This window comes from Zea mays, chromosome 1, assembly GCF_902167145.1.
Source record: "Zea mays cultivar B73 chromosome 1, Zm-B73-REFERENCE-NAM-5.0, whole genome shotgun sequence".
Taxonomy (NCBI): Eukaryota; Viridiplantae; Streptophyta; class Magnoliopsida; order Poales; family Poaceae; genus Zea; species Zea mays.
Window position 1 is genome coordinate 220,320,303 of NC_050096.1, and position 12,733 is coordinate 220,333,035.

At 47.4% G+C, this 12,733-nt stretch overlaps 1 protein-coding gene and 1 pseudogene across 1 annotated transcript; one reads left to right on the forward strand and one right to left on the reverse strand.

Annotated features, from left to right (window-relative positions):
- Positions 1 to 246: 246 nt before the first annotated feature.
- On the forward strand, positions 247 to 4,144 carry LOC103645296 (probable inactive receptor kinase RLK902; annotated as a pseudogene).
- Positions 4,145 to 4,716: 572 nt separating this feature from the next.
- On the reverse strand, positions 4,717 to 11,060 carry LOC103645297 (DNA repair protein RAD4). The gene is made up of 13 exons (XM_020546698.2): positions 10,854 to 11,060; positions 10,674 to 10,744; positions 9,326 to 9,619; positions 9,030 to 9,122; positions 8,510 to 8,605; positions 8,308 to 8,409; positions 8,133 to 8,182; positions 6,877 to 7,626; positions 6,374 to 6,539; positions 6,075 to 6,269; positions 5,859 to 6,008; positions 5,545 to 5,754; positions 4,717 to 5,191 (listed from the first exon to the last, which is right to left on the reverse strand). The coding sequence occupies exons 1-13, from the start codon at positions 10,906 to 10,908 to the stop codon at positions 4,835 to 4,837; spliced, it is 2,589 nt and encodes an 862-aa protein (XP_020402287.1). The 5' UTR covers positions 10,909 to 11,060; the 3' UTR covers positions 4,717 to 4,834.
- Between the last annotated feature and the right edge of the window lie 1,673 nt (positions 11,061 to 12,733).

A 12,733-nucleotide genomic window follows, 5' to 3' on the forward strand; every position in this document is an offset into this window, starting at 1 on the left:
GCTGAGCCTCGCCCCTCAGGACTCCTCCTTCACCAGCGACATTACACTCTTGGCATTCTGGAGCGGGTCCAGATGAGTGACTACAAGCCCTGCTCCACCCCAGTCGACACGCAGGCCAAGCTCTCCGAGGCCACATGTGACCTAGTCGCGGACCCCACCGGCTATAGGAGTCTTGTCGGTGCCCTTTAGTGCCTCACCTTCACCAGGCCAGACATCTCCTACGCCGTGCAACAGGTCTGTCTCCATATGCACGATCCCCGGGAGCCCCACCTCACGGCTCTGAAGCGCGCCCTCCGCTATCTTCGGGGCACCGTCGACTACGGCCTGCTTCTTCATCGGTCTACCTCCTCCGAGCTGGTCGTCTACACCGACGCTGACTGGGTCGGGTGCCCAGACACTCGGCGCTCCACCTCCGGCTACGCCGTCTTCTTAGGCGGCAACCTGGTGTCCTGGTCGTCGAAGCGCCAGCCGGTCGTTTCCTGCTCGAGTGCCGAGGCGGAGTACCGTGCCGTGGCCACGGCGTGGCGAAGGCTGCCTGGCTACGGCAACTCCCCGCCGAGCTTCACAGTCCCCTCTCCAGGAGCACGCTGGTCTACTGCGACAACGTCAGCGCGGTCTACCTCTCCACCAACCTAGTCCAGCACCAGCGGACCAAGCATGTAGAGATCGATCTACACTTCGTCCGCGATTATGTCGTCGTCGGTGCTGTTCGGGTCCTCCACGTCCCGACTACCTCCCAGTTTGCCGACATCTTCACCAAGGGTCTTCCGTCCTCGACCTTCGCCGAGTTTCGCTCCAGCCTCAACATCAGTAGTGGCTAGTTGAGTCTGTGGGGGATCCTATTGTGTGTGATGTACTTCTTCTTTTTGCGTCCAGTCTGTAAACTCCGCTGCGAGGGAAGTTCAGATTACGGGGGATGTTAGAATATGTGGATTAGGCCCATGAGGCTAAGCCCATGTGTCTCATGTATAACCCTATATAGTCACCCCTAGGGTTGGCCTAGTTAATCTAACAGTCATTCTTCCAACATTTCCAAACACTTCAAAGTATATAATACCACAATATTGCTCAATACTACAGTATTACTTCAATACTGTAGAAAAACTTTGTTCCCAAACACCCCCTAATCTTTCTGCTAGTGTCCAGTGTGTTTTATTTTTTAAACAAAATAGAAAAAAACATGGAGAGCACACAGCACAGCATGACTGGAAATGCTGGAATACAGACACACAGTAAGGCAGGACAGCTACGGTCCAGGACTCGCGGAGGAGACCGCAAGGCGTTTCCGGCGACGCGTTCCTTGTTGCGCGCCGGCTCGCTCCCATCCAAACACCCAGCCTCAGTTCTTCCACCTCAGGCCATCAGTTCACCATGTGTCCATCTCCTCCTTCGACCGGCGGCAATCCCTCACTCAGTCCGATTGGCGCCAAGCCCGATGAGGTGATTCCGATTAACTAATCTCATATTAATACAGCTACATGGCGAGATTGCTCCCAAACTAGAGTTGCCTTGCAGCGTCACAGCATAATATAATATATATTTATATACTCCTAAATCCTAATCTGCCATCCATGCATATGCATGGCGACCTAGCTTAGCAGCAGCTGCAGACTCACCATGCCTTTTGTTTATGGCTAAACTAGTCAAGGTAATTACATGTGGTAAACAAAGCTGTGCCGCATACTTGCATTGGCGCAGCTGGACGAGCTCACCCCACCATCTTCATTTTGCACAGCACACGTAGAGATAAAGCCAGCGGAAGAACATACGAACGCGTTCGCACCACACCGATTCCTCCGTCGCCGCTGATGAACTCTAGGCTGCCTCCAAAGCTCCATCCCCGCTATTGACACACGCGGCGACGTGTTCTCGCCCGCCGTCGTCCCCTTGTTGCGCGTGCCCAGCCGGCTGCGTTATTAGTTACAATTGCCATTGGCATCGTTGATTCTTACTCCAGTTCCGACTTCCGAGTGCCTTTCTTGCCTGGAAGCTGCGGACCTCGCAGCGGCGCCGGGGTATGAGTATGACGCGCCAGCGGCGGCCGATCGGCGGTTTCCGCGTGGCGGCGGTCCCGTTCGTTGTGGTGGCGCTGCTCGCCGCCGCGCTGCCTGGGCTCGTGGCGCAGGACCTGGCGGGGGACCGCGCGGCGCTGCTGGCGCTGCGGAACGCGCTTGACAGCCGGGGCCTCCTCCCGTGGAACACCGCGGCGCTGTCGCCGTGCGGATGGCTCGGCGTCGTGTGCAGCAACCAGACCCAGGCACCGCGCCGCGTCGTCGAGCTGCGGCTGCCCGGGAAGCGGCTGATCGGGACCATACCGCTAGGCACGGTCGGGAACCTCACCGCGCTGCAGACGCTGTCGATCCGGCACAACGCCATCACGGGGGATATCCCGGCCGACATCGGCAACTGCGCCCAGCTAACTGCCATGAACCTGACGAGCAACCAGTTCACGGGCGCCGTGCCGGAGGGCTTCTTCTCGCTCGCGGTGCTCGGACAGGTTGACCTCTCACGGAACCGCCTCACCGGCGCCGTGTCGCAGGAGTTCAACAGGCTCAAGCAGCTGGACACGCTGTTTCTCGAGAGCAACGACTTGGCCGGCGCGCTTCCGCCGGGTCTTTACCTTCCCAACCTCTCGCGCTTCAACGTGTCGTTCAACGCGCAGCTCACTGGTTCCGTGCCGGCGTCGCTGGACAGGATGCCAGCGAGCGCGTTCCGCGGCACGGGGCTCTGTGACGGCCCTCTCCCCACGTGCACAAACTCCACGCCCCCGGTGCCTCCGCCTGCGTCTCCGTCTGCTGGTGGAGAAAAGAAGAAGCACCTATCCCGTTGGGCAATCGTCGGGATCATCGTCGGCGCCGCGCTCGTTCTCCTGCTCATCATTGGGCTCGTCGCCTTCGTCCGCCGGCGGCAGACGGCGGCGGGGAGGCCCGCGGGCGCTACGGCGGCGGGGAGGCCCGCGGGCACTACGGCGGCCGCCAACGTGCACGAGGCCACCGCGCCTATAACGGTGACCTTGGCGAGGACGAACAGGGACACCGTGAACCAGTCGCACGCCCCACCGCTCGCGCCGGCGATTATCAGCGAGGGCAAGAAGCTGGTGTTCCTGGGGAGCGCGCCGGAGAGGCCATACGACCTGGAGACGCTTCTGCGGGCGTCAGCTGAGGTGCTCGGCAAGGGCCCGCTCGCCACGACGTACCGCGCCACGCTTGACGGCGGCGAGCCCGTCCTAGCCATCAAGCGGCTTCGCGAGGTGCACCTCTCGGAGAACGAGTTCCGCAACAAGGTCACCGCGCTTGGTGCACTCCATCACAACAACTTGACACGCCTGCGCGCCTACTTCTACAGCAATGAGGAGAAGCTCCTCGTCTACGACTTCGTCGGCGCCAGCAGCCTCGCTGCCCTCCTGCACGGTTCGTGCCTTGCCCCTGAACTTGCACTCTCGTCGTGACATCGTGCACTGTGTACATATGGGATGGATGGAGTCATGGAGACCATGTTCACATTCTTCTCTTGCCTCGCAGACGGAGGCGCGGATGGCCGTGCGCGGCTGGACTTCACGGCGCGCGCGTGCATAGCGCTGGCGGCGGCGCGCGGCGTGGCATTCATCCACCAGGGCGGAGCCAAGTCATCACACGGCAACATCAAGTCATCCAACATCGTAGTCACCGCCACGCGTGACAGCGCCTACGTCTCCGACTACGGTATCGCTCAGCTTACGGGTGCCGCAGCGCCGCCGAGGCGAGGCGCCGGGTACCACGCTCCGGAGGTGAACGACGCCCGCAGCGTGCAGCAGAGCGCCGACGTGTACAGTTTTGGCGTCGTGGTGCTAGAGCTGCTCAGCGGGCGCCCCCCCCTGCACGCGCTGCCTGAAGGCACCAACGGTGTCGACCTGCCGCGGTGGGTGCGGTCCGTGGTGCAGGAGGAGTGGACGTCCGAGGTGTTCGACGCCGCCATCGCCAACGAACCGCGCGTCGAGGGGGAAATGATGCGGCTGCTGCAGCTCGGCATGGAGTGCACCGAGCAGCGCCCCGACAGTCGACCAACCATGGCCCAGGTGGAGGCGAGGATCGAGCGCATCGTCGAAGACGCCTGCCGGAAAGTCGATTTCAGCAGCACGGAAGGCAGCCGGAGTGTTTCGGCGTGACTGGGCCGCCGGCCAGCCTTCGTCCCCAGCTACTCTTTCATTCTGATTTTCATTCGAGGCATATCTACTTAGACTTGATTTGTTCATGTTTCATGTTCTTGACTGCGGATGATGCAGTGGCATAAGCTCACATTGCTTCTTTTGACATTCTTCTCCCTTTCATTAAACATTAATAATTCACTTGTGAATGCAACAAAGTTGCTAATGCGAAACTGAATCAAGTTTGAGAGTCAACATAAGTAGTAGTAGTCTGTAAATTAATACAAGGGGCCGTTTGGATCCCTTTATTTTCGAAGAATTAGAATTTATTTAATATAGTATGCTATTTGTTTGAAAATTGATAAATTTATCTTAAATTCATAGGACTAGAGATAAAAATTGATTTTAAATATCACCATGCTTGTTTTTACCTGCAATTTATAACACGCTCTTCGACTCCCTGTAGTAGAATTATAACACAAACATCTTCATGCGACTAATAGTAGTATACAAATATATTCCACATAAAACTACATTTAGCTTAATTAATTTGTGCCTAAATTATGATTATTAGACTGGAATTCAATTGCAAGGATCCAAATGGGTAAGTAGATTCAAAACTACGTTTTGGATTCCGACTTTCAAATGGACGAAAGGGGCCATATGTTAACACAGTTAAACATGTGCACTTGTGCATTCCTGGTATCAAAGTTACAACTCCTCTACTTGGATAGAAAAACCACACGGGCAGCGTTTCGTCCTCACGAAGGTCTCCTCATCAAAGCTCTGGTCTTCCTTTGGAAATTCATGGTCATGGTCATGATCTGTCTGCAGTTTGCTTGAACTAGGTTCCCTTTCTGAGGATCGGCTGCTGAGAGTGCTTCTATGGACATTATCATTTTCGGGCAGGCCTTCGTTACCAATCCCGTGTGAAGGTGTTTTGTAGGAGTCCTTCAACCTCTGCCTTGTTACAATGGAGCAGAGCAGCTGATACCATCTGGAGAGTGCTTGAGCCTCCTCCTGCTTCTTCTCCACAGCTCGTCTCTGCTCCTCTTCTTCTGCATATGCCTAGTGGGTATGAAAGCATGAGTATCTATCTTGTCAGTTTTAGAACTGAATTGGCTGACGGTATATGGTGTGAAATATGACGGGGGTGAGGAAAAGGGACACTTAGCTTGTTTTGGACACCAATGCAAAGCATTTATGCAATTCCCATCAGTATCAGAGAACCCCTAAATTACTAGGATTCATATTCAAAATAACAGTAACTTCTCGGATTTTGTTTTCAATTGTTTAAATAACTTCATCTTTTAATAAGACACGTTACTAAATCACACAATAGATCAGGTATAGATAATGATAACAGCATGATGAAAGGTTTCAAATATTGAAAAAAAAAACATTCTCCCATAAAAACATACCTCCAGGATAGCACTTCTGAACTCGGTACAGACAACAATCCCATCAAAGACTGGAAGGCACCGACCACTGCGATAATCAAATCCGACCATAGCAGGAGCGTAGTCGATGCCAAGTCTCTTTGCAACCTGGAATAATCTTGGTAACCTCAAGTGTACAGTACCAGGCGGAAGGCACTTATCTGACCATAAATCAACTTGGCCTCGTTCATTCTTGGAGACATTTTAGCATGGATCAGTATGGAACACCAGAAAACAAGGACCGAAGACCAAAGGATCCAAATGGCAAGCCATTGTCAAAATGAGTTAAAAAATACCTTTGGCACAACGCCATTCACAGCATGAGGAAGTTGCAGTGGTTCCAGTTGCCATTCACCATATAGTTCCAAGGTTGGTTTTAGACCATCTTCGTTGCCACTTGATTGAACTGACTGGGCATTGAAAGTCCTCTTTGGACGTGTAACCACCTAAACCGGGGCATTGAATCAGCATCAAAACTAGGTAAACTAAAACCCAGTGCTTCTATTACAAACCTTTGCAGGCAACTCGTTTTCTCGGACTTGCAGGCCCTCCCGCAACCATCCATGTCTTGACTGCAGTGTTTGAACACAGGATCTTGGATAAACAGGATGTCCTTTACAGAAACCGAGAACTGGACCTTTGGGATGAAAAATTTGGTTCTTGTGAAGCCACTTCTCGAGAGCATAAAGGTGATGGTCCTTATAGGCCTAAACAACCATAACGATTACCAAATCCAAACCAACAGGAAATTTTGCCAGAAGCAAATGGGTTAACTCAGATTAACTTATCTCAAATCTCACAAGTGATGTACCTGTTGACTGGTAGGAAGAGGCTCTGTTAGGGCTCTGGTTTGAAGTTCCATGTCTTCATAGTTGTTTGTTGCTGCCAGTTCCATCTGTTTTAGTGGCGCCAAAACATTATCCCACCACTCTGAATTCACTCTGCCTTGTGCAATTCTGTGCCACTGCAAGCAATACCTGGGAACATGGGGAAGACAGTTCAGAAGCCAGTTCTTCAAGAACTTCCATGTTCAGAGTTACTTAAGTAAAATTTCTGCTGAGCAAAGCATAAAACTATCGATAATTGGTATTTTTTAGGGTTTTATATAAATTAACCTGGTGCTCCAGGGCAGTTTACACTGGACCTACATTGGAATTTGTGTGCATTTCAGTAATAGTGGCATCAGTATTTTTACTCATAAGTAGTTATGCTATGATTGATTTGTATGGTGAAGAACATAAGATGGTGCAATGTTAGTATGTCACTCTCATGAACACAAGGCTCAAACTCAGGAATCATGCAAAAGGCAGAGACCTTCTGGTTACATCCTTGGCTCCATTTCCAGCAAAAGCAATAACATATCTTAAAGGCTTCTTGCAAACGGCAGAAGAAGCTTCTACATTCTGTTCAGCATCAATGAGATTATTCACAACATCAACATGTACCCATCTTCCTGTTGATGCTTGCCCACCACAGTATACCTCAGCCCAATATAATGGAGCTCCAGCACTTCTTGACCAAACTGCACTTGAGCTGGATAAAGCTTCCACATTTTGACGCAATTTCTTCAATGGTGAACTAGAATCTTGTAAGCTAACAGTCAATTGATTCATGTGAGTAGCTAGTTTATTATTTTGAGTTTCAGCAGCAGTAGCTGAAAGAGCCATTTCCAGTTGCAACTCAAATTCCACATCCCCTTTTCTTTTTAGTACTTCAGCATTATTACTGGAAGTGGAAGGAAATTGGTTGCTGGATGATTTATCTTTTGATGTAGAAGCACAGCTACTTTCATGATCTGATTTTATGCTTGACAAAGTTTTATATAAACTCCTCTTGCATGCTGAGGTCTGTTTCAATTTTCCAAGATCACCTGTTTGTTGATTCATGCTGGCACTACCTTGAGAATTATCTTTCAGTAGAGCAGGAGAACTAATCACATTATCACCAGATAATGGAGAACCACATGGTAGTGCCCTTGTACAAAGCCTAGATGCATCTTGACTGAATGTTCCCTTCACTTTAGTATCGGTCTTGAGTCCAGCAACATCCAGATTTGTAACAAACCTACAAGGAAACATGTACTTAGGGACCTCAATGATTTTTAAGAGAAAAGTAGCATACTGCATCCAAACCCATTTTCTTAGTGACATGATCATGTTTACTTCACAAGACAGATGGCATAGCAAGTGATGATTGCATGATCTGCATGTTTACTTTCATGGGCGTGGAAAAAAAACAGTTACCTTAGATAACTATATTCAAAATTCAGAGTTAAGTATCTTAGTGCATACTAATCCCTAACCTTTGTGATTGCCATTTACATCCATTTATCTTGGTCCTGCCTTTCTTTTTCCCCAAACAGATTAGCAGATCCACTCTACTATAAGAAATAACTAATTTTACATATCACAGATAATGTCTAATTTCATTATCATCATCATGGGAGGCTAAAGGAAACAACATTCAATAAGACGTAATAGTCCAGCAAAAGTGAGATATTGCTCTCCTATGCACACAGTTAAGAAATGCCAAAACTCATTGCATAACTAGCAAGGCACTGAAACAAATACCTAGCTGGTAAGTTGAGTGCCCTGAATAATGCCACAGAGAGTGCACAAATCTGCATAGCAGACAAGTAACAGTTTCACAAACAGACAGCATCATAAACAGTGGTGCAAAATACTGCTGAAGAAAAGACGATAAGATAGGCAGTGGATTTATTCAGCAAAGCACATTTTTCAATACCTCTTCAGCAGTCCCTACATGATCTTGAATAGTGAAAGCCAAATTTGATTCAAAAGATCCCCTGTCAGTGGATTGTGCAGTTACACAAAAAGTACGATGGAACTGCAAGTACAGTACATTCAACATAAGAAAACTAACATTTAAAAACTTCCTTTACATGAAACATCAAATATTTAAGTTTATAAACAGAAAAGTGTCGTACCCAGCTCACAAGACTACGTAGGTTAACAGCTTTCAGGTTTGGAACATCAACAAGACTCCATAGTAAGTGGCATGGTACAAGAGAAAGAACTGAGGCCTGCAAATAACATTAGAAACAAAAAAAACAATGTTTAGTGTAAGTTGATACCATGTAAGTTGGATTAGGCACTAGGAACAGTAGATTGATGATGAAGGATATGATGTTACAATATATAGACATGAATGACCTATGCTTTATAGAAGTACAATGATCCTTGTCTAATGGAGATCAATCTATCTATCCTAATTCCTAACCATATGTGCGCTAGGCCGAACAGGGGCACACAGCCCAGCAAGAGGAACCAGGCGGCAGTCCTAGAGGCTGTTGTACCTATTTGCCTGACTTTTAGCTTGAAAGACACTCACAATTGTAGTCATTCCCTAAATTTTACACTAAATTTCATTGTTTTTTAGCATGGGCAATAAAATATGGATTATATAGGAACAAATTATGAAGAGATGATAATAATACTGCTACACACCTGAATGAGTGTATCATAGCAAGCCTTGTCAACTACTCTACCCCTTGCTATTAGGCAAAGCAAATGGACCTTGTGAACAAGTTCAGCCAACTCCTGTGTAAATCAGAAAATAGAAGTAGTTGGTAATGAAGTACTGGGAGCTCCCTTCATTTCTTTTGTGGCATAGAACTCTCAATGAGAATTTGAATGTCATGACATTGTGAAAACTGATAAGAAGATTAGAGTTCAAATTCAACGCAAACGTTTCTGATACCTTGATTGGCTAACAGTTTCTAATAGCCATTAAAAAAACTAACCTTTTCCTCAGCACTGGGCCTCCGAACACTCTTCTTCTTAGTGGAAGAAGGTATGTCGTTGAACTCAACAGTCATGGTCTCTCTGAGCTCAACAGAATCCTCAATGTGCTCCACGTGCCCCTCTTCCCAGTCCATTTCAGTTGCATCAATGTTATCAAGCGATTCTGTTTGCTCCTCCAAATTATTCTTTTCACAGCTCCCAGCACTGCAAGGTTTCACACTAGCATTATCTTTGGACTCAGTCTTGGGTCTACCTTTCCTGCGTGCATCCCGGAGTGGGGATGCTGTTTCCACCTGAAGAGCAGGATGTAAGTAAATCCCATTAGTAGACAAATAAGCTTCCTTTACGTATCTAACCTTCATATCAAAGCCCTGTTCTTAAGGCGACGCCTAGGCGTCCAGGCGGAGGTCCAACGCCTAGGCGCCTTGCCGCCTACCTCGCCTAGGCGTCGCCTAGGCATCCAGGCGGTGGTCCAACGCCTTGGCTCGCCTTACCGCTTTAAAAATCATGTATCAAAGGAAACATTTTGCATTCTACTTTTTTGGGTGAAAAGGGCATTTTGCATCCCACCTTCGTGCAACCATCACATACATTTATTTAATTTTACCAAATATATTTAGAAAGCACTATAGTAATCTTCCTTTGGGATAAATTCGCTTGGAATCCTTAATCACAATGTATTGCTCAACAAAACTGGATGCTTCAACAATAAAGGCATGCAATTTAAACCAATTTTTGAAGTGAGAACTATGGTTCCGAGTCGTTGTATGGTTGGTGGAGGATTTTAAGAAGGCTTTGCAGCAGGCAATCGAGGAGAATTTTTGACGGTCTTCTGATTTATTTTTGGTGGAGCTTATGGTTGGAAAGAAACAATAGAATCTTTATCAGGCAGCACAGATCTGCAGAGCAGGTTGCTTTTGTGGTGAAGGAGCCCGTTGGTTGTTAACGGGCTATGCTGGGTTGGTTGGTTGGTCTGTTCAGTAGGTTTTATTTCGTTGTTTTGTTCTTCTCTCTTGCTTCTATCGTGTCTTCTTTAAGTTTATTCCCTTTCTAATATACTGGAGCCGCAAATCTTTTGCCACTCCCTTTCAAAAAAAATTAAACCAATTTTTGAAGTGAAGTCTCAATTCGTTTGACCTGAACAAGTGCTCTGCGCCACGAAATCCCGCACTGACTCCAAGCCATGGAGAACCCGAATCCACGATACAACGGTCCTAAACTGCAATTGAATGAAAACCCCTATGCCTAAGTTTGATTAACTTCTCATCGACCGGAAGAGCACCGACGTGTGGATTAGATAATTACACGCAGATATACGGGGCACCAGACAAAAGGCCTCAGCCTCACCTTGGTGGCAGGTGATTTCCCATTCGCGGCAGGCGAAGCCCTCCGGCGACCAGCGACCTCCGCGCTTGGTCCTGTACAATGAAGCGGAAACCGTGAACGAAAACACGCAGAGCAAAGAGCAATGGGAGCACGGGAATGGGACAGGGGAAAAGGGGGTTTTGGCGAGGGCGGGGCACGAACCAGCAGCGGGTGGAGGATTAACCCCGCTGGCGGACTGGCTCCTCGTCCGCCGCATTACTAGGTGCTTGGAGCTCGTTCCCTCCCTGTGATTGTTGGAGGGGACGAAGAAGCCGAAGGAAGCAAAAGAAAAAGGCGGGTTAGGTTTTTAGAGCGACGGCCGACGGAGCCGGCGAGCCGCGGCGGGTGCGTCGGGGTTTCGCGCGCCCAACGTCAGGGCGTCTAGTTTTTATTCTTCCTATTATAGCACTCACATCAAATTTAACTTCTCTAAAATAGTATTTATAAATTAATCTCTTCTTTAAAATAGGATTAAGTGCATTTTTACTCTCTTTTGTTTTCTTATTTTCTCCAGCACTAAATGACCGAACTGTCCCTAGCAGTTTTGATTTGCAGATCATGAGGCGTAACTCTCCCTTATCTATGGATAGATTCGGATGTCTAGATATCTGAATTATTCGTATTTGTATTCGGATAAAGTGCTAATATGGATATCTGTATTCGTATTCGATTTTGATATAGATGTTAAATTGACATCTTCGAATTCGGTTTTTCTTTATCCGATATAAGATTCGTATTCGGTAATATTGGACAAAACCGTAAAATATTCGATACTATTTGTATCCGAAAGTAAAAAGTATACGATAAAATCAATTTAAACTTACTTTTATTACTAATTACTAATTACAAGTGATCTTAAACTTTAAATAATGTACTAAAAACTGATATACACCATTTAAAATGTTAAAAATATTCATATCATAAATAAATGATTGTGTTAATCTTACATTACAAGTGATACACAATGATAAGTTTTAATTAATATTAAAAAAGTCTAATTTCGAATACATTAGATTATTTGAGTTTTTAGAGTCCATAATACAAATATACTTAATATACGAAAAGATTATATTTAGAGTCCAAAATATAAATATACCAAGTATAAATAATTTATTTAAAAATATGACATTCAACTAAGTTTCAATTAAATAATGTATATGTACTATTGTTTATAATTTGCTTGTAATATGATTTTATCAACTATAAATCTATCGATAAAACAAATTAATACTTGTTATGATGCTATGTTCCAAATCAAGTAAGTATCCGAATGTGAATCTGAATTCGAACTATTCGTTTTATATTCGTATCCGATAGTATCTGTATCTGTATTCGTATTCAAATTAAAATATGGTAAATAGTGACATTCGGATTTGTTTCCATGCGTATCCGATCCGAATCCATCCCTACCCTTATCGACGCTAGGACTCGGCCTCTGTGTCACTCTCCTCTTTTGCTTGGCCTGCATGAGTAGAGTACCCAAGGGGGAGTCGTTCTTGGATCCATTCGTCTAGCAAAGGAGGCCGCTGTCGATGATGGCGGAGCTGATGGCGAGCCCATGGCAGCCCCTCCATCCTAGCAGTGTCCTCCTTCATCATGGCCGACGTACCTCGGTGACCCCGGCCTTGGCTGTCTCGGGTAGACGACTTCTCCAAACACCGACCTCGCTTCCTCTACCTTGTATCCCGCTCCTCCCGACTGCCACGTCGCATGCGCTAGTGACCCCTCGATAGGCAGGGTGGCAACCTCGCTCACTACGGGAATCGGGCGCTTTGCCGAGTGCCTGAAGCACTCGGCAAAGCCTGAAAAACACTCGGCAAAGAGGGCTCGGCGAATAGTACATCGACAAAGGCTTCTTTGTCGAGTACTTTTTCTCGGGCACTCGGCACAGACTTTGCCGATTGCCAGACGGTACTCGGCAAAGAAAAGCAGCCGTCACGACGCCGGAGTGACAGAGACGACGTCTTTGCCGAGTTTTCTAGGTGTTACCTCTTTGCCGAGTGCTGGCCGGTAGACGACGTCCCAGCACTCGGCAAAGAATC

Excerpts from the sequence above, each read along its gene's own strand:
- LOC103645297 (XM_020546698.2), bottom strand. The coding sequence starts at position 10,908 with ATGCGGCGGACGAGGAGCCAGTCCGCCAGCGGGGTTAATCCTCCACCC. Across the intron at positions 8,606-9,029 it reads GCTATGATACACTCATTCAG|GCCTCAGTTCTTTCTCTTGT; the intron begins GTGTGTAGCAGT and ends TGTTATTTGCAG. Across the intron at positions 6,009-6,074 it reads AAAACGAGTTGCCTGCAAAG|GTGGTTACACGTCCAAAGAG; the intron begins GTTTGTAATAGA and ends GCCCCGGTTTAG.